The sequence below is a fragment of the Cyprinus carpio genome, chromosome A16 (genome assembly GCF_018340385.1).
Source record: "Cyprinus carpio isolate SPL01 chromosome A16, ASM1834038v1, whole genome shotgun sequence".
Taxonomy (NCBI): Eukaryota; Metazoa; Chordata; class Actinopteri; order Cypriniformes; family Cyprinidae; genus Cyprinus; species Cyprinus carpio.
Genome location: NC_056587.1, coordinates 2,956,313 through 2,976,346, shown reverse-complemented (window position 1 = coordinate 2,976,346; position 20,034 = coordinate 2,956,313). Strand labels below are relative to the sequence as shown.

Here is a 20,034-nt window from a genome sequence, read left to right as displayed (position 1 = left end):
TTTATAATTTTATATATATATATATATATATATATATATATATATATATATATATATATATATATATATATATATATATATATATATATACATACATACATACACATACATACATACATATACACACACACACACCGTTCTAAAATGTCCCATAGACATCAAGGGTCCTAGCACGATCAAGGTCCAGAAACGTAGCAAGGACATCGGTAAAGTAATCCCTGTGACATCAGGGGTTAAACCTTAATTTTACGAAGCTACGAGAATACTTTTTGTATGCAAAGAAAACAAAAATAACAACTTTATTCAACGATTCGTCTCCACTGTATCACCTTGTGCCATTTCTGAGAGTATCCACTGAATGCAAACAGTGTATGCTGTTCTGTGTCAGCTGCGGCACGCATTGTTTTAGAAAACTCAGTGTGGCGCAGCTGACACAGAACAGCATACCCGGTTTCTGTTTTGTTTGTTTTTCTGTTTTTCCTTTGAGTTTGAAGAGCTACACTCCAGTTCTAATTAAACAGTGAGTACTATCTCCTCTTCAGCCCTAACCTTCACCCCGCAGCTCTAATGCACATGATTCATTCGGCTCATTTAAAACTCTTTACATTTTATGCTGTGACAATATTGGTGTGTGTGTGTGTGCATGCGTCTAAATGTTTGCCTAGAACTTTAGTAAGACAGTTGTCTGATTAGTACAAAGATCCATGACCCATCTGAGAAACGGGAGTCACTTCCTGCATATAGACACATCAGATGTCATGTAACAGCTGATCCTGTCCAGACCTTCCGGCCCGAATGGAAGCTCTGCAGCTGGGGACAGTTAATGACCTATCACATGGACACATTTTTCATTTTTGTTTTGCCATTTTTATTGATTGCTAGGCACTTATGTCTAGACATGTTTTGTCATCTTTAGATTTATCAGAATGTTTTTGTTGGTTTTGTTTTGACATGTTTTCATTTCTATTCTGGCTCATTTACTCCTATGAAATCCTGACATGTGTTAGTAGTTAGCTGTTGCACCTTTTTTTTTTTTTTTTTTTCAAAGGAAAAGCCTCAAGTCCTTTGAGATATGGAGGTGGACGTCTTTTATGATTTATCTTATGTAATATTGAAATTGGTACTCAACTGCTTCCAAAGGCTTAATGTTTAGTTCTAGTCTAGATGGGAAAGTGTCCTGGTGTTGATGATTTTTTTTAATGAACAGTATTTTTAGGGGTATTCTGCAGAAAGGGAGCATCTTTTAGTATCTTTGTTTGCATGATAAAAGGCATCTTGTCTTGTAAAATCGCATCATGTTCCCATGTAGTATGCCTTCTGGTATCGCTCTGCAGCCTTACATCACAGTCTTTAGATGATGATGAAGCTGCTATGCGAAATGAATTATTGAGCAAAGAATGTGTGTGTGGCTTTATAGTTTTGTTTTATGCATGTTCTCTGTGGATTTTTTTAATTCTGTTGTTGGATACAATGTTTTGAAAAGTTTTCATTTTCAAAAGTTAATGTAGTTTTGGATTGTTGCTAAGATTTTGTTGTGTACTTCTAATGAGGACATAAGAGACATAACTACCGCACTGTCAGAACACATTTCTGTGAATTAAAACATTTGAAGCCAGTGGATTTCATGGCTTGATAATGTAACTGTTTTTGTGACTGGCTTAAATGGGTATTGTGGCAAATCAGACTGTGAATGTTCCATTCAAACATACAGTGATTTTACCGCTGCAGGTCACTCAGCCACTGTATTATTGGTCACTGTGGGTGTTCCTGCTGCTCAGTGCCCTCATGTTACTGGTGGGCTTTACAGCTTTTGAAAAATCTGAAATGACCAGAAATGGCATTTATTTTATTGTCCGTTAACAATTCATTTGTTCTATTGCGTTAAAAGAGCAATTTAGCGCATGAATCAATCTCGCCTAGTATGCTTACAAATTTAAAAGTATCACTGCATGTTGGCAGAGATGAACCATGCTACTAGTGAAATCACTTGTAACAGTTATATCAATTTCTCTTTCGTGTTGCCTTCATAACACTACAGTATCTCTTATTATCAGTAGTCGCTGCATTACATTGATACTCCTTGACATAGTTGAAGTTAAGTTAAACTTCTCAGGTTGCATGACTGGACACACGTAACACTTAGTCACTAAACTCTCATGTTACTGTAAATCACCAGCTCTCATTGAAAATTACATCATGGTGTTACTACAGTATATGGCTTTATTTCATCTGTCGCTTTATTGGTTTTCCCAGCTTAGGACTAGAATTTTTCACTTTCAGAGCTGGTTATTTGGTTCTCTTATTAGCTACGTCTTTCCCTCCTATCGAGTATTTGATTGGCAAGGGCATGTCTCTGTTTGGAATAAATCTGCAAGCAGAGCCATTGTTTGTAACTCTAGATGGACAAACACATGGATAGCTACAGCTCAAAAATCTTCAGTCTTCATGGATATATCTTATGGTATTGTATGAACAAGATTCAAAGGTAGATGACAGCACTTCAAAATACTGCTGTTATTTCGTTCTTAACTGTGCCACAAATTATAGTAAATTGGATGGGCAATTTATATAAGGATCATGGCAGCATATATACCATTATGACTTGAATCTACCAAACTTACCATACATACTCATTTTCTCTTTTCCCCTTCTTTTTCCAGTGCTGTCTAGTGAAACGAAACCATGGGGAAGCAGAACAGCAAGCTCCGCCCTGAGGTGATGCAGGACCTGCTGGAAAGCACAGACTTTACAGAGCATGAAATCCAGGAATGGTACAAGGGCTTTCTACGGGACTGTCCCAGTGGCAACCTCTCCATGGAGGAGTTTAAGAAAATCTACGGAAACTTCTTCCCTTATGGAGATGCCTCAAAGTTTGCAGAGCATGTGTTCCGTACTTTTGACGCAAACGGCGACGGCACAATAGACTTTCGGGAGTTCATAATTGCATTGAGCGTCACATCACGAGGGAAGCTGGAACAGAAGCTCAAGTGGGCGTTTAGCATGTATGATTTGGATGGAAATGGATACATCAGCAAAGCAGAGATGCTTGAGATTGTGCAGGTATGTCACGCTACCTAAAGCTTTTATGAATCATGAAATCCTTTTCTAATCATCACCATGACTGCTGAAGTCTGAAATAGAATCAAATATCACTTAAGCAGACACAAAAGAGAACCCAGCTTAGTCCTGCTACCTAATTTTCACATTGCATATGTTGTTATTTCTCACTTGCGTTAACAGCAAGGATAGCTGTGGTGTTAAACTGCCAGGAAGCTCCATACTGTAAAGAGAGCCCAAGTCTTATTTCTGTCTCTAAAACAGTTTTTCATCAACGAGCACTCCAACACATGGTTATTTATGTTTGCTGTCATTGCAATTGGCCTGATTTATCTTTGCAGCTTTCTTGCTGATCAGAGTAATTTTAGCATCAGATCTTGAGAACCTATCAAATATGTCACATATATATTACATTTGCACTGTGAAATTTTAGGGGTAATATAGAAAACAAGGAAAATGCTATACCCAAAAATGCAGTTTAGTTGATGCATTTCATATAACAAAGTATAAAAATGTAATTAAGCTCTGTTTTGGTGGGCAGAAAGAATGAGACCATCGCCTCTCATGTCTTGATTGTTTCATTGTGATGGATTATTTACCTCCTCCCCTCCGAGGTAAATAATCCATCACTGGCTGCAGGTCTGTAATGGAGCCCATCTGTAAAGGGAAGACTTAGTAACTCTCCACAGGAGAGCTGCACTTTACATGATTTTCATTGGCTGCACCACAAAAGAATAATTCGTTTTGCTTCATCATACTTATATTTTTCAAGTATTCTTTACAGTTTTTTCTTAAATTCTTCACAACAAATTCTAAATTCTAAAACTCTAATTTAATGCAGTTAATTCAACACACTTTTGCTAAATGGCACACAAAAGATTAAACATAAAAATTGATTTATGTGTATTTTTTAAGAATCAGCCTGTCCAAGACTAACAAAAGCTATTTTTGCAAATTTAACACAAGCATCTATTACCCAGTGTGGTAGAAATTCTCTTACCTGAATTAAGCTAAATTGTGTCTCCCGACACCGAAATAATCCCCAGGTGACTTTTCTGACCGCAAACCGTGATAGCTCTGACTGCACTGGAAAACCCGATTGATTGGTTCTCTTTATGTGAAAAATCAAAGACCCCTTCTACTTGGTTAGTGATTATCTTCAGCTTATTCCTTAAATCATGTATCATCATTAGTAGTCTCAAACAGATGTCATGTTCCATTATTACAATGCTATTTAAGACTAGAACCTTTTCTGTTCCCTAACACGTACTCAAAAGTTAGGCCTGCAAGGAAAAGTGTTACACATTTGTTATCAACTAGTTTTATGATTAATTGATTTATATTTCAAATTTCCTTCACACCAGCCCGATAATGTAATCAGCAAAAATTGTGAGGACAGGTTTTAATGGCAGGAATCTTTTGTGTATTGTCTTCCTCAGGCGATTTATAAGATGGTGTCATCAGTAATGAAGATGCCGGAGGATGAGTCCACACCTGAGAAGAGAACAGAAAAGATCTTCAGACAAATGGACACCAACCGAGATGGTAAAGCCTTTTTTCTCCCTTTAACATGAAACTTCTTTAGCAGTGGTGTATGAACAATGAGACATGATGGTCTTTAAGGGCCGAAATCATTGACACATTGAAGTTTAATTAGCGCTTCTCTGATGGCACAGTGTCTCATGTTATCACTCAATCATGGTTTCAATCATGGAAAGATGTCAATAAAAGACAAAAATCATTTTGCATCAATCAGTATGTTAAATATTAAATTTTACTATTAAACATTTTTACCATTTTACTTACATTTATTACCAAAAAAGCTGTTTTCTGGCTGTGTGCATTCTTTTTAAAGTCTGTGCTTGTCTGTGCTCTCTAAGACAACCTATTTAAATGCATCATGCATTTATTGAGAGCCCCATTAGCAGTTAAACAAGGCTTAGGACTGTCTACTTCTGTGTGAATGAGTGTGCATGCAATTGATGATCAAAAACCAAACAGATGGAGTAAACAGAAAAGATTGTTTGATTCTATGGTCAGATGAACTTTTGCATTTCCTGCTCTCTCGTGACTAGAGTCACAAGGGATGGAGACTGTGCACGATTGTGTATTTGAAGGATCAGATGCAGCTTAAGTGTGTTCTCAAACAGATACTTTATTGCTCACAGTGAAGAAATTGAAGTACAAAAACTGCTACAAATGCACAGGATTTGATCAAATTATACCATGCAGTCTAAGCATGGACTATAATAAGGTGTGTGTTGAATGCTAATGTTAGTCACATCTATGACTGAGAGGACCTGTTCTTGTGCCTGTACACTGAACTGAATATCAAACGTTTCTTAGCATTCCTTCACCACCTCTCACTTTTAAATGCAAGGAGACGGCAGTGCCACCTGCTGACTAATACAGTACTGTGCACTTTTGTGGTTCTTCAGTTACTTTTTTTAGGGATGTCCCTATATTAAAATTCAGTCCTATACCAAAAATTAAAAAAAAATCTCCATCAGTGACAGAAATGGAGAATAAACCTTGGTAAAAATAGGGAAAATAAACACGCACAATTTAGTTTAGCTTCTGTTAGATTATATCCTGCCCTTTTTTAACCCGAAGACCTGAAGTCTTATTAGATTTAATAGAAACACTAAAATCATTGTTTCCATAACATGTTTTTTCTGCTCACATTTGAACAGGTTGATTCAGATTCTAAAACAATGAGCCGGATATCAGAAAACTAGCCATCATTTTTCTATTGTAAATAATATGATTTTCTAAGAGCCTGTGTCCTCTCTTGTTTTATTCTAGGAAAACTGTCTCTGGAGGAGTTCATCAAAGGGGCAAAGAGCGACCCATCCATTGTGCGTCTGCTACAGTGTGACCCCAGCAGTGCAGGACAGTTCTGAGATCAGCGTCTCATGCTTCAACCTTTTATTTATTTATGGGTTTTAATTCAGTTTTTGATATAGTCGCTCCTTCCACACGCAGGGAAATGATGGAGGGTCAGGTTATTATTATTTTTTTTTTTTTTCCAAGAGTAGGGCATCTGGGTCTCATCAGACTGAGCTTGGCCAGATATAGAAACACACACATGCGCACACAGAGTTATTGGCTGTGTTATCTCTGTAGGGAGCCACACCGGGTCTGTAAGAGGCCTGTGATGGAGTGAATTAGGGTTACTAGAGTATTTATCTGAGCTCGAATCACTTCCTGATTAGAAAAGAGGTTTCATGTCATGGTTAAAAAAAAAAAAAAAAATTCTCTGGGTATTAGCTGAGGCAGTTTAAGCTTGACCAAGACTGGAATATAAGATGTGGTGGAATAGTTTATGCACTCAATAAAACATAGTTTTGTCCTTATTATTTTTAATTTTTTTTTAATATCTAATGCCTGAATCCTAGATCAAACAGGTGACAATAGTGTGTAAACACCTCAGCCTTAGTGATTTGAATATTTGGGTTATTTTTTAACTTTTAGACTATGTAGTTTCTCTCAATTCATAGTTTGGCCAGCTTTATTATTGGCAGATCACAGTATTATTATTCAGTGGGACCAATAAATCAGGCATGCAGATTTTCGAGTTGTATGATTCCCCACGTTGTGCTTACAATCTAAAGAGCCTTATTACTTAGTGCTGGAAGCGCACATCCAGTTTTGTGTGGATTAGTTTGGTTTTAATCAGATTGTCTACCATTCAAAAGATATGAAATGAACTGTGTTCTCTTTTTCCAGTTTTCTAATGTTTGTACTGTAGTAACTGTAGGCTTGTATATAAATCTGAAATATCAGACACGCATGCAAAACTGTACTCTGAGTTCCATCTTAGGATGCAGCAATCGGTTTTATTTTTAGCAAAAGCATGTAAACAAGTTTATCTGCATTTGTGGACAGGAGAGTATTTGTGTAATTTGTATGCATGTGTTGTGTGTATGTGTTTGGTTAATAGCAGTCACAGCCCTGTTTGCTCACCCAGGTTCTAGATGTTGTGTTGCATTGTTTGCATTATTGCAGAACGTTTTATTGAAGAAGTACTAAAGCTTTATTCATTTAAAGCTAATATAATTTTAGAATCACTTTAATCTGCTATACAGGCAGTCTTTAACCCTGGATTGTACACACGAGCATCATCAAGTTACTGAATTGCCTTAAACGCACTCTCAAGTGTTTGTGTGTGTGTGAGTGATATATATATATATTTTTTTTTTAATCAAGCTTCAATTGCAGTAAATCAGCTTGAACCCGAAATGAAAATTATCCATTTGTTGGTGAGTTTAGCTCTATGCTCTTCCCGTTCACTCCTTTAACAGATGTAATTATGTTGACAGACTTTTGCTTAATATATTAATTTGTCATACAAGCTCATTTCAAAATAACATCAAGCGTGTACGTGGAAATAGGACCTTTTCATTGCTTTTCAAATGCCACTTGCATTCATGTTGTATTCATACGTGTATCCATTTCACTTGCGGCACAAATTGAATTCAATAATATGTAGAGAGCATTTATTTCGGTGCTCCTAGTAGTTCCCATATCACCCTCTGCCCTGCTTTTATCAAACGTGCCAACTGCTTCTACTGATGTTCAGTGTTCTTGAATGTCCCTGTTAATGCCAAATGCCTCACCACAGTGCATTCGGTTCTGCTATACTGTTAATGAACGTATTTGAATGTTTTTATTTTAGTTTTTATCTTACTCGTTGAACAACTGCTGTTTTTGTAAAAATATAGAAAGAGGCAGATCAAAATTGTTCTGTTATTTCATGGTTTATGCATATTTTACGTAGGTTTTTTTTTCCCCCGTTTTGTTTTCTTTTTAAACATCTGACATTTCTGTATGACAATTATATCATGAAGTCAGGTGCCAAAAATATGAAAGCAGTATTGTGAAAATTTATACTGTACAATTTGTCAAACAAATTGTTTGTAATTGGTGCATTTTGTAGATTTTTGTATGGTAATCTGTATTTTGTGACTGTAGATTTAAGACATAGAGATTTGTTTTGGTTATCATGTTGAGCAGAAATTAAATCTGGAGGGAACAGTGCGTGTTGTTGTCATTTACTTTGAGTCAACCCCTTTTTTTTTTTTTTTTTTCACAATGGCAGCCACTAATAGAAACTCACTTAAAATGGGTTGAAATGTAGTAGTAGTAGTACCTACTGTGTCCACAAGATGTCAGCTAACGTTTATGTATGATGAATTATTTGAGGTGAATTAATTGTTTACATGCTCGAGATCAAGCATAAAATCTGAATGAATAAAAAGCAAGTTAAGACTTCAGAGATTCTGACTTTTGAATAGTTATGTATTCTAAAATATTTATTTCCCTGGATATTGGGGTTATGTTTATTCCCAATAAATGTTTCTTGAAAGTACACATCCTAAAGTAATATTAATTTATAATTCCCATCACTTTGAAAGTGTTTTATTCTTCCCAATGTTGTGAGTGTTCTTTGAAGGTCTTGTCCAGCCCAGGGGCTTCATTGGAGATGGTCCTCACTGCAGAACACAAGATCCAGGGGGCGTGGTTGGATCCAGATCCAACTCCTCCCACCTTACATATAACTAAACCTACCCATCTCCACTCTCTGATCCCTAAACCCACCCACCGCCACCCCCAAACCTACCCATCTCCACCCCTAAACCTACCAATCTCCACCCCCTAGATGGGGATCCAACCATGCCGCCTGGATCTTGTGTTCTGCAGTGAGGGGCTACTGCTTCAATGAGGAAGTCACACATCTGATACTCTCGGTGGTACAGCGGGCAACTCTATATCACTGTCTTTGTGGTGCTGTGAGATTAGATAGGTGGTGAAACAAATCTGAAGTTTCCACTCCTACCCAACACATGAGAAGCATTCCTTAAAAGTATAACCATTGTGTAATTACAGCATTTAAAGGAATTTTTCAGTTGCTGGTCCCCATTTTCCTTTAAAAAATACAATATTAAATTTGTGTGTAAACAAACAAACAAACTTATAAAAAGGTCTAATTAAAAAAATTAACTAGACCTTTGTCGCTTATTTATTTAATTGAAGGGAGTGGTGTAATAGATGAATAGAGACTGATACCCTTTTAAAATGTTCACTGTTGAAGTTTTCTGGTTTCTGTAACAGTAGATTGGGGCGGGCCTTGTTCTCATGCTCAGGCAAGAGATGACATCATGTGAATCATCTGAGTCAGCGGGATTAGTCCAGAATTGCTTGCTGATATTTTCCCATCAGATTGCATTTAATATGTTATAGATGCAAGTGACTGAGTATTCACAAACATAAACTATTTTAAAAGGTGGTGCATGAGAAATATTTTCTTTATTTGAATTGCATAAAAATGAATAGACTCCCAACATGAGCATACTTAAATTATGAGAGGAAAACTTCTCCAGAGGTCTGAGCCTTTATTGGACTGGTAAAATATGTCAATTCAGTATGTGTATGTATAAACTACTGTCACATTTTGCTAACAATGCAGAATCGTTACCTGTCAGACGGGTAGAAGCTGAAGCCCTTCTCCAGGTCAAAACAGGTTATTTTTCTTTTGAGTACTCAGGCATGCCACACCTCTTGTGAAATGTCCCATGAAGTCTGATAAAGATGCGGATCAAGTAAGAACTGAATGGATTTTTTTAAAAATAAATTAAAAATGTATGTCTTTATGTTGGAGCAAATTATATATTTTTCTGCACTTTGGTGTCAGTTTCTGTTCCCATGACTGATAACTGCAGGTCTATTTAGTAGATTTCACTTGACCACACAATTACACATTAGTACTCACTGAAATTGAGGTTTCTCATAGGAAAAAAAAATGGTTTTATTTATTTTATTTGTATTTATTTTTTTATTTTTATTTTTTGTCTGTCCATGGCTGTCTTTTTTATTTTATTTTTTTTAATTTTTTAAACTATTCTGCTCATTAAAAGCACAACTGGTACAGAAGCTCATTCTAGGCTAGCCAAGTCCCAGATGCAAGAAAAGAAAGAGCACATTTGAAGCTTTTAAAATAGAGCCACACCTGTTAGTCTAACAGACATTATATTTGCAGCCCTAACAAACAAATAGCAGTCTGCTAGTCAACAATACCTGTATTTGGATAGGCTCAGACAGAGGTCTAAAGTGAACAAACATTCCTTTTCCCAACAAGAAAAACTCAATGGAAACAGAAGTCATGTTTCATTATTATACTCAGTTGGTTGATATAGTAAACTGCTCTGCCAGCTGCAATGTTATGCACAGACGTAAACATCTTGCTCCTCAGTATGAGCTTTTCCAATCAATCATTTTTATAAACAAAACGTCTTTTATTAAAAAAAGATTTTGAGATTAATATATAGGCTATTTAGAGATTAACCAGTATTTAAACATTTCCAATAAAACACGCCTCTCGAGTACCTCTTTGCGCAATCAATGAAAAACTCCCACGAACAGAATGTGATTCTCTATTTCAGATGCATGTTTTAACATTATAAGCGCGCAGGTGGCTGCCACGCCTTCTTTTTGCTGTACAGCAAATCGCCGTCGCCGAATCCAAGCAGCTGTGCGGGGATTGGCTGGCTCGTCCCTCCAGGTAATGAGAGCGCACCTTTGCTTGCTCACAAGAATAGTCATCTTGAGACTTCCCAGAATTAGTACTGTTTTTCTCCGCTGTATACTGAATGTTTGGTTGCTCTTCTTTGTGCGGAACAGACAGAGGATGCTGTAATGAGAGTCGGATGCGAGAAGTTGTTTGACCTGTAGTCCGAGTTTTCTTTCAGCCGTTCCCTGCGACTCACCTGCCGCATCTTCACCGACCTGAAAGTCCAGTTTCACTGTGGGAGCCCAGTGTAGTGCACATGGCTCAGGAGGAGAAGTAAGTCGCCAATGTAAACACTTTTACAGTTTATAACAAACGGTCAGTTATTTAGCAACAAGTTGTTTGAATTTCATGACGTTTATCTTTATATGTGACGTCATCGCAGGTGGTTGTTTTGTTTGATAGAATGCAAAGTAAATATGTTTCAGCATGCTTTGATCCCATGGTTCGTTATTAAACTACCTAGAGGTAGCATGAAAAGAAAATAGAAGAAGTCCTAGAATAGAACCTTGTGGAACTCCACTATATTTTACTATAATTATTAATGTTTTATTAGTTGTTGTTTTTTTTTCTAAAATATTTATTTAGATGATCACCAGTGTAAGGGTTTCTACACTGTATATTTGTATAATTGCAACAAAAAAGAACAAATGTGACAAACTGATTTTTTTTATTATTATTATTTTCATTATCTTTTCCTCTTCTGGTTTGTGTTTGTTTGCTGTAGTTCGTCTATAACGGTGGGCCTGGGCAGGTGGCTTATATTGGCTAACATCCTTGTACAGCCCCTCCCATGCAACCCTTCCTCACTGTAGTATCAATATCCAGCAGGATATAGTCCATTGTCCCATGGAAAAAAAGCAATTGTGTGGAAAATGTAAAAGGATAGTGCTGGAAATTTAAGTTGTATGCTCCAACCCTTTGTAAACAGGGAGTTTGGGATCAAGCCTGTTGTATAATTTTAATTTAATTTAATTTTTTTGACATTATTATTTACAATATTATTATTATCTTGTCATATATATATATATATATATATATATATATATATAATTATATGTATAGTGTGTGTGTGTGTGGTGTATGTGAATGGTTTTTTCCTAATTAACTTTGATTCATATTTTCAGTAAGCGTCTGGTGGTTGTGGTCCCTAATGAGATGACTATTCCATCACGCCGTGCCTTCACAAGTGAAGATGAGGCATGGAAATCTTATTTGGAGAATCCACTGACTGCTGCCACCAAGGCCATGATGAGCATTAATGGAGATGAGGACAGTGTGGCTGCCCTGGGAATCCTTTATGATTACTATAAGGTCAGAGATCATCTGTAACACAGTTAGAAGAAAACAAATGTAACCCTGGTGAATATACAGTCGTGGTCAGAATTGTTGGTACCCTTGGTAAATATTAGTTATATAGCTATTAGTTATCTCTGCTATTCTGCAACTAAGGTCCTTGGAGAGCCTTTAGCTATTCAAACTCTCCACCTCACCATGCATTAGGATGACATTGACACCTGTCCTTTTCCAGGAAGATTTATAACATCTTTAGTTGATTGGAAATTCTTAATTTATTGCCCTGATTGTGGAAATGAGAATTTTCTTTTCTTAAAGCCACTTTCTATTTTATGAAGCTCAACAATCTTGTTCTGCACAACAGAACTATATTCTTTGGTTTTACTCATTGTGTTGGATGATTAAGGGAATTTGGCCCTTGTTTCCCCTCATATTTATATTCCTGTGGAACGGGAAGCAATGGCTGGATAATTTCATATTCATAATCACCCTGGTGGACTAAAAATTGTAAATATGAATGGGAATATATTTCAGAGATATTTTACTCATAAGAGTTTCTAAGGGTACCGTTAATTTTGGCCAATGTGTATTAGAGAAAAACATTTATTTCATAATGAGATCCCCCCCCCCCCATTTTAAATTCATATTCTTCAATTAAAGGTTAGATTTTTGTACATTTTTAAAATAAAAAATCAATAGGATTAACAATGCAGATTTATTTTCACAGCCTTTTTAGATCATATTTACCAAGGGTACCAACATTTCTGACCACGACTGTATATGAAAATATATCATCAGGAAGTTATACCATTTCCTTTCCTATAGGTTCCTAAAGAGAAGAGGCTGTTACCAGTACCCAAACCTCCAGAAGATCATGAAAAGAGGTCAGTCCAACACACAAGTGAGGTCCAAAAGTCTGAGATCACTTGTGAAAATGCATCTGTTTTCCATTTTTCTTTTTTTTTTGTTAAATTTCAAATTAAAAGCAATTTGCTGTTTAAATGTTACACATTATTTCCAGGGAATTAATTAATGAATCTCCATGTTCCAATTGAAATAATTTGGACTAACCCATTTGGACTAACCACTTTCTTTCAGTCGGATCTGTCAAGATGGCCTTGAGTCCACAGAGAATCGTATCCAGGTCCTGAAGTCACTTCCTGTCAACCTGTCATTGAATACTGATGTGCACAGTGCAGAAAACAAACAAGACCTGTTTGGTTCAGTGCCGATTGAGGAGGGTGTTGTGGCCACTGTGAAGGCTGAGGTTTATGCTCAGGCATTCTCCAACCATCACCAGCAGCAGGGGGTTCAGTATCAGCGCATGTCCTACCTTCAGCCTTTACAGGATCCAGCGAGCCTCAGCCACGACAGATACATGAAGGATAAACAGTGCAGTACACCAGATAGCACCTTTGAGGACTCCTACGCTGAGGAGACTATGGTGAGCTTTCTATCAGTTTATGACAATTACTGGTAGCTACTCATTAATCTGTTTCTTCAGTAGATTCACACTTCTGTCATACACTGTTTTTCAGAAGTACAGGTTGCCCACCACACTAGGGGCAGAAGATTTCTCCCAGAAGCATTCGGGGATGTAAGTACAACATACAGTTCAAAAGTTTAGGTAAACTTAAGATTTATTTTTTTTCTTTATGCCCACCAAAGCTGCATTTATTTAATTTAAAATACAGTAAAAACAATAAATAACAGTTCTATGTCAGTATATTTTAAAAATGTAATTTATGTGTGTGATGGCAAAAGCTGAATTTGAAAGCTGAAAACAAAGTGTTTTTCGTTCTGTTATGATTTCCATTCAAACAACAGTTATCTTATCCTTTCCTAGAGACTTGTTCCAGTACAGTATAGGAGCGAGCCGTTCGGTCCGCGAGAAGGCCGGCGAGGGGCCGATGATCTATTTGAACAAGGGCCAGTTCTACGGCATCACTCTCAGTGAGACCGGGGCCAACAAGGGCCTTCGCCATCCCATCAGTAAAGTGCGGGTGAGTATTGCTGTTACCATGACAACCACTCTTAATTCTGTACTGTACTTGATATTAAGGGCCAGAATCATTGTAACACAGCTGTCTCTCTCAGAGTGTAGTGATGGTGGTGTTTGGACAGGAGAAATGTCGAGATGAGCAGTTAAAGCACTGGAAATACTGGCACTCCCGCCAGCACACGGTCAAACAGAGAGTCCTTGACATAGGTGGGAATCTGCTTTACATATGTCTTAAAGGTGCACGTTAGCTGAATTTCTGTAACATTTTGCAGGCAAAGAAGTCTATTTTCAATTCTGTGAATCACATTGAAACATTCACTTTCAGACCAAGCAGTTTTCTGTTGGTCAGTGTTCTCTGCGTCTGTATCCCTGGATACCAGATAACTGTAGTCCCTTCCTTTTGTTCATCTTTTCTCTTCCCAGTTCCTCATTTGTTTTATTTGAGGTGTATCCTAAAAAAGGGGTCTGCAACTTTAGTACAACGCTTAGGGCGAAGTGTTCCGTCATAACTCCCAGTTGGGAACCGTAAGGACAATGAGGGGTCAGGTTAAAGGAAGGGGGGTTGTGACACCTGAGGGGCACTGTGATGGTCTTCTCTGTGGCAGCTGGCAGCCTGTCGTGGTTTGGGCATGATTTGGGAAGACTGAAACCCGATCTGCTGATCCTGATGTTTTGCTGATTTAAATAACAGTATCCAGGGATTTTTCATAGTGCCTGAGGCAGAAGATCAGGATTTGAATAGAAGCGTTAACCGTTTTGGGGGGAGGTTGAATCCTCAGACAAGCAGGGGGCTTGGGAAGGGTCCTGCTCTTTTGTAAATGGAAGGCTTGAGTAACATCTGCCATATATTTAAGCACAGCATTGTATTTGCACAGCAGGCAGGTACCATGTCATAGACGTGAAGCGTGTAACAGAACGCCTGCGTCTGAGGTCAAAATGCGTCTTGCGTTTTTTTTTTTTTTTTTTTGTACATTTTTAAATGACTCTGAATAGAAACTGAAGTGCTCAAATTTGTTTGCAGCTTTGCATATTATATACATATTTACTCAGGGCAAAACATGAAAATTGTCTCTTTGCCACATTTATTCTATCCTGATGTTGTTTGAATATACAGTGGAGTGTAAAGTCTTATTAAAAATCTAGCTTTTTTTTTTTTTTTCCAACTAATATTATCAGCATAACAATTTGAGTGACAAGTTGAACTTGAAAATTGACATGAATTTAACAATGTCTCAGTATTTGGTATGTCCAGCCTTTGCATTAACAAGAGCAGCCCTTGAGCTGGCAAAACCTGATGATCGTGTTATCCAGCATGATCTGAGAATCAAACACAACAGCGTCTTGTGCTTCAGTGAAAGCAATTAAATCTGGACTTACTCACAAAGGATTTCAAAGGGTCACATACCTGATGTAGAATCTTAAATATTTCTTATGCATTTTACATATCTTTTTTTTTTTAAATCTTCAAAATAAATAAATATGAAATATATTTTAAACAATAAATGCAATTCACAATGAGATAAAGTTGAAGATTATTTTATCTAAATTGAATTAGAAACATTTTAATTCAACTTATTTTTCTTTTATTTCAAAGTTACATTTTTTTTCAATATATCTAAATGTTAATTAGACATTTTTATTTATCTAAATACAATCTTGCATCCCAAATTTTACATATCAACTTATTTAAGTTTTCAGCTTATTTTAATGTAGTTTTTCCAGTTTATTTTATGTATCTAAAAAATATCTTAAATTGTTTTTTTAATGTAGACAAAAATATTTATCTACTATTCTATTTTATTCTAATATTATCTATTATTCTATTTTATTTACTAATAATTTAATTCTAATATTTATTTTATTCAGTTTGCTAAATTTTATTGTGTGTGTGTGTGTGTGTGTCTAAATAAGGTCTTGGGCTCAGACATTTAAACCTAACTTTTGAGGGCTTAAAGAAAAGATTATATGTAATGCCCGAAACTGTCGATTGCTTACAAAATTACGAAAGATAACTAATGTCATGTTTCACCCTTCAGCTGACTACAAAGAGAGCTTCAGCACCATTGGCAACATCGAAGAAATCGCCTACAATGCTGTGTCCTTCACCTGGGACATCAATGAGGAGGCAAAGGTGAGACGTCAGCTTCGATTCTCAGAGTTCTTCCCTGGATATTAAGTTTGTTGTGTGCAGGTCAGGCTGAAGTTGTTTGATAACAGCCACTGAGCCTGAGGAGACATCACAGCTCCCTTCACCTCCTCTTCCCTGCAGCATCCTATTCACTGTCAGGAGGGTTTTTCCTTCTTAGTTCCAGTATACTTAACAAGTTTACTTTAAGTGCACACTTAAGGGAGGAGGTCCACCCAGGGCTCATGGTCAATATTTGTCTTTAAAACTAGACTTTTGAAGTAGCCTGATGTGTCATTGTAATAGCAAGTGGAAGACTTAATAGCAAATCCCCTACTTCTGGAAATTGTATTTTATTTGATTGTTTGTTTTCTATTTGAGATAATGTATATAAAAGATATAGTGTTTCATGGGAATTTTAAAGGGTTGCAGAAATATAAACAGTTACATGCCTTCAATTTAAGAGCCAACTGATGATGGTTTGATAATAGTGAAGGATGTTGTAAGATTTCATCGTTACTTTGTATTTGTTCAACCATCATTTCCTCACATGCACCCACATGCACACAGAAAGCCAGAGCCCACACTAGAGAGTTTTGTTGTGAAAGATTTGTACGTGTGTGCAGTTGCTAACTGATTCTTCTCAGAATTGATCACGTGACCCTGAGAAAGCAAGTGGTTCTCATAACATCGAACAACAAGCTCCTCTATGAAACAACAGCTACAGGCACAGACATGAAAGCACGGGAGACCGTCAGTGGGAAACTATTTTCACCTCGGGCTGAATGATTCGCTACCTTCATCTTTCAACAGTCGTTTTTCCAGTGTCTCTTGATATATTGGCATAAGACAGGTTACAGTTGGGGATATTTCAAATCAATTTAGTTTTGCTTACTATTTGAATAAACCACAGACAGGCACACAATGATAGAGTGCTTATGTGGTTTTTGTTTAGAGTTGCCATTTAGAGATTTGAAGATTGTGAACGTAAGCTTGTGAAAAGATGTACTTTTCACTATTAAAGGTCACAAATGATTTAAGGTTTTGCCTACACAGAAGCTGGATGGGTGTTTTTTTTGTTATTGATGGTATAGTGGTGATAAAGATTTTTATAGGGGAAATGTGATGTGATGTGCTGTGCTTTATTCACCATTTTTCTCAAGTCTGGGAGGCCATCCAATTATAGCTATTATAGCTTTATGCTAGTATTGGAGCATTGCAGCACATTTTTGCATCTTTTAAAAGCATCTTGCACTTTCAAAATGCTGTGATAAGTTGTTAAAGGGATACTCCACCCCAAAATAAAATTTTTGTCATTGATCACTTACCCCCACGTCGTTCCAAACCCATAAAAGCTTCATTCGTCTTCGGAAAGCAATTTAAGATATTTAGGATGAAAACAGGGAGGCTTGAGACTGTCCCATAGACTGCCAAGTAAATAGTCTCCTCTGTGTCTCTCCATATTACTGTATGATGCGTATGCTCTTCTGTATCATCCGTGTCACAAGGAAGCACTGTTTCTATGTGTATTTAGCTTTGATTTGAAAGAAAACAGCGCATCCTTGTGGCACGGATGATACAGAAGAGCATACACAGTAATATGGAGAGACACAGAGGAGACTGTTGACAAACAAATTATTGAATAAAGTTTTTTTTTTGTTTTCTTCGCTTACAAAAAGTGTTCCCGTTCCACTTCATATAACCCAGATTGCACGTCTGATGGCAGATGGAGTATTCTGACCACGACTTTCATACCTTTTATGGACCTTGACACTGTTATTTACTTGGCAGTTTATGGGACAGTCACAGGCCTCTCTGTTTTCATCCTAAATTTCTTAAATTGCGTTCCAAAGACGAACAGAGCTTTTACGGGTTTGGAACGACGTGTGGGTAAGTGATCAATGACAACATTTTTATTTTGGGGTGGAGTATCCCTTTAACAACTTATCACAGCATTTTGAAAGTGCAAGATGCTTATAAAAGATGGAGTATCCCTTTAAAAGGTTAGGGCTGAATTTCACAGGACATGTTTTTTCTTTCACAGTGCTGCTTTTTAATTTTTTATTTTTTTTTGTAAACATGCAAGGTGGACGTATTTGACTAGCATTTCAATTAAAAGAAGTTTAAAAAAACACACAAAGGTACACAAAAACAAGGAATGCAGGGCAGTGGAATGAGAAAGAGCAAAGTCTCTAAACATATTTTGTTTTAGTTAAACTTCTTTAACTTGCGGGTCCCTTAATGCGCTGCTTTCTACATATAAATCATAAAAAAATCCTCTGTGAAAAGCCCCTTATTGTGCTGTTTTCTAGTTATTTTTTAATGCACAAAGTGTTCTGTGTGAATGGCCCCTTACTGCCCTTTTTTCTAGTTTTTTTTTCCTTATTGCATATTATACATGCTTACTGTATAAACAACCCTTACAGTACAGGTTTCTGTTTTTTAAACTCAGAAAACGTGTTGTGTGTGAACAGCCCCTTTCTGAACTGTTTTCAAGTTTTTAAATCCAAAAACATGTTCTGTGTAAAGGACCCTTACAGTACTATTTCCTGTTCTTAAATTTAAACGGGTTATGTGTAAATGGCTCCTTATACTGTGAAATTTAATTTAATTTTTTTCTAGTTTTTATACACAGTAAAATTTATACACAGTGAAAACATTCCCTTTATAGCTGAGCTGCTTTGTGGAAAAAACGCCCCTGGCTCTTTTGTCATAAGATAATAAGACATGATTGCCTGGCTATACTTGACCTTTTCCAGGCTCAGAAATGCATGTTTTGTCAAGCTGATTTGTGTAACCGTCTTTTTTTTTTCCCAGGTTTTCATTACGGTGAACTGTCTGAGCACAGATTTCTCCTCACAAAAGGGAGTCAAAGGTCTTCCACTTATGATCCAGATTGACACCTACAGTTACAACAACAGGAGTAAGAGACCCATTCACAGAGCCTGCTCACAGATCAAGGTCTTCTGTGACAAGGTTGGTGCTGCGTCAGTGTCATTGTTGTGGGTCATTTGAGTCAAGGATCTGAATCATTTTATTTGCACAAGTGTTACAGTTTACAGTGGAAATTTGTTCAGTGGAAATCTGTTTACACCATCGTCATTTCTTGTAGGAGCTGTAATGATGTGACCTTTATGTAGTGTAATTGTTTTTGTATTGCAGTTCGTTTGTCACTGGAATTAACTACTTTATATACTAAACTTAGTATGTAGTGTTATTTAGTTAATGTTCATTGTACAACAATAGCCAGTGTGATCACACAAACATCTCTTCTGTTCAGGGAGCTGAGCGAAAAATTCGTGATGAGGAGAAAAAGCAGCTTCGGAAGAAGGTCAAAGGTCAGGCTGCTGGCAACCAGGGTCATGATGGTGAGAGTTGAGACCATACATTCATTTATATAATATAGCACCATTATCCTTAGATGATGTATCTATCACTTTACTCTAATTATGGATAAAATGCATGTACAGTAGGCATTTTGTGATGAATAAGAATATGACTAAAAACAGTTTTGCATTGCAAGTTTTGACCAAATATGTGATGACTATGAGCTTGTGGTCTGTGAAACATGACTATGTGGGTTCGGCATCAGCTTGCTGATTTTGACTTGAGTCATTGGTTTTCTTTTACTCTGTTAGGTAAGAGAGGAAGTTTTGCCACTTTAACTCAAAAGAGGCCAGATATTACACTCTTCAAAACTTTGACAGACCTGGAGTCCCAGCCTGTCCTCTTCATCCCCGATGTCCACTTGAACAACCTCCAGAGAGCCGGTCAGGTGAGGAGGAGGATGAATGCAGTTCTCAGAGTGATGCTGAAGTTGTTTCAGTGCTGAATTGTTGGGGATTGATGTGCAGTGATCAAAACTAATTACTGAGGCGTAGTATCTTAATAATGACTAGATCATAGTGAGTTACTTAAATTATTCAAATGGATGTAATCTCTGTTTAACTGAATTATCAAAAGTTCTGCTTATACTTTCGAACATTA

The 20,034-nt window shown here is 36.9% G+C and overlaps 2 protein-coding genes across 4 annotated transcripts in view; both read left to right on the top strand.

The window, feature by feature from the left end:
• The window catches only part of LOC109073052 (neurocalcin-delta A), a 60,155-nt gene extending 52,058 nt beyond the window's left edge, over positions 1 to 8,097 (top strand). For all 3 annotated transcript variants that reach the window (XM_042772029.1, XM_042772031.1, XM_042772030.1), the window contains 3 exons: positions 2,661 to 3,060; positions 4,497 to 4,602; positions 5,863 to 8,097. In XM_042772029.1, the coding sequence (XP_042627963.1) occupies positions 2,683 to 3,060; positions 4,497 to 4,602; positions 5,863 to 5,960 (582 nt within the window). In that variant the 5' untranslated portion in view covers positions 2,661 to 2,682 and the 3' untranslated portion in view covers positions 5,961 to 8,097. The remainder of the gene's footprint in view (positions 1 to 2,660; positions 3,061 to 4,496; positions 4,603 to 5,862) is intronic.
• Positions 8,098 to 10,620: 2,523 nt separating this feature from the next.
• LOC109055143 (grainyhead-like protein 2 homolog) overlaps positions 10,621 to 20,034 on the top strand; it is an 11,908-nt gene continuing 2,494 nt past the window's right edge. Inside the window, exons 1-11 of the mRNA XM_042772026.1 lie at positions 10,621 to 10,900; positions 11,752 to 11,938; positions 12,746 to 12,804; positions 13,019 to 13,364; positions 13,459 to 13,517; positions 13,767 to 13,923; positions 14,018 to 14,129; positions 15,959 to 16,053; positions 18,865 to 19,023; positions 19,328 to 19,415; positions 19,686 to 19,822. Coding sequence (XP_042627960.1) covers positions 10,884 to 10,900; positions 11,752 to 11,938; positions 12,746 to 12,804; positions 13,019 to 13,364; positions 13,459 to 13,517; positions 13,767 to 13,923; positions 14,018 to 14,129; positions 15,959 to 16,053; positions 18,865 to 19,023; positions 19,328 to 19,415; positions 19,686 to 19,822 — 1,416 coding nt within the window. The 5' untranslated portion in view covers positions 10,621 to 10,883. The remainder of the gene's footprint in view (positions 10,901 to 11,751; positions 11,939 to 12,745; positions 12,805 to 13,018; positions 13,365 to 13,458; positions 13,518 to 13,766; positions 13,924 to 14,017; positions 14,130 to 15,958; positions 16,054 to 18,864; positions 19,024 to 19,327; positions 19,416 to 19,685; positions 19,823 to 20,034) is intronic.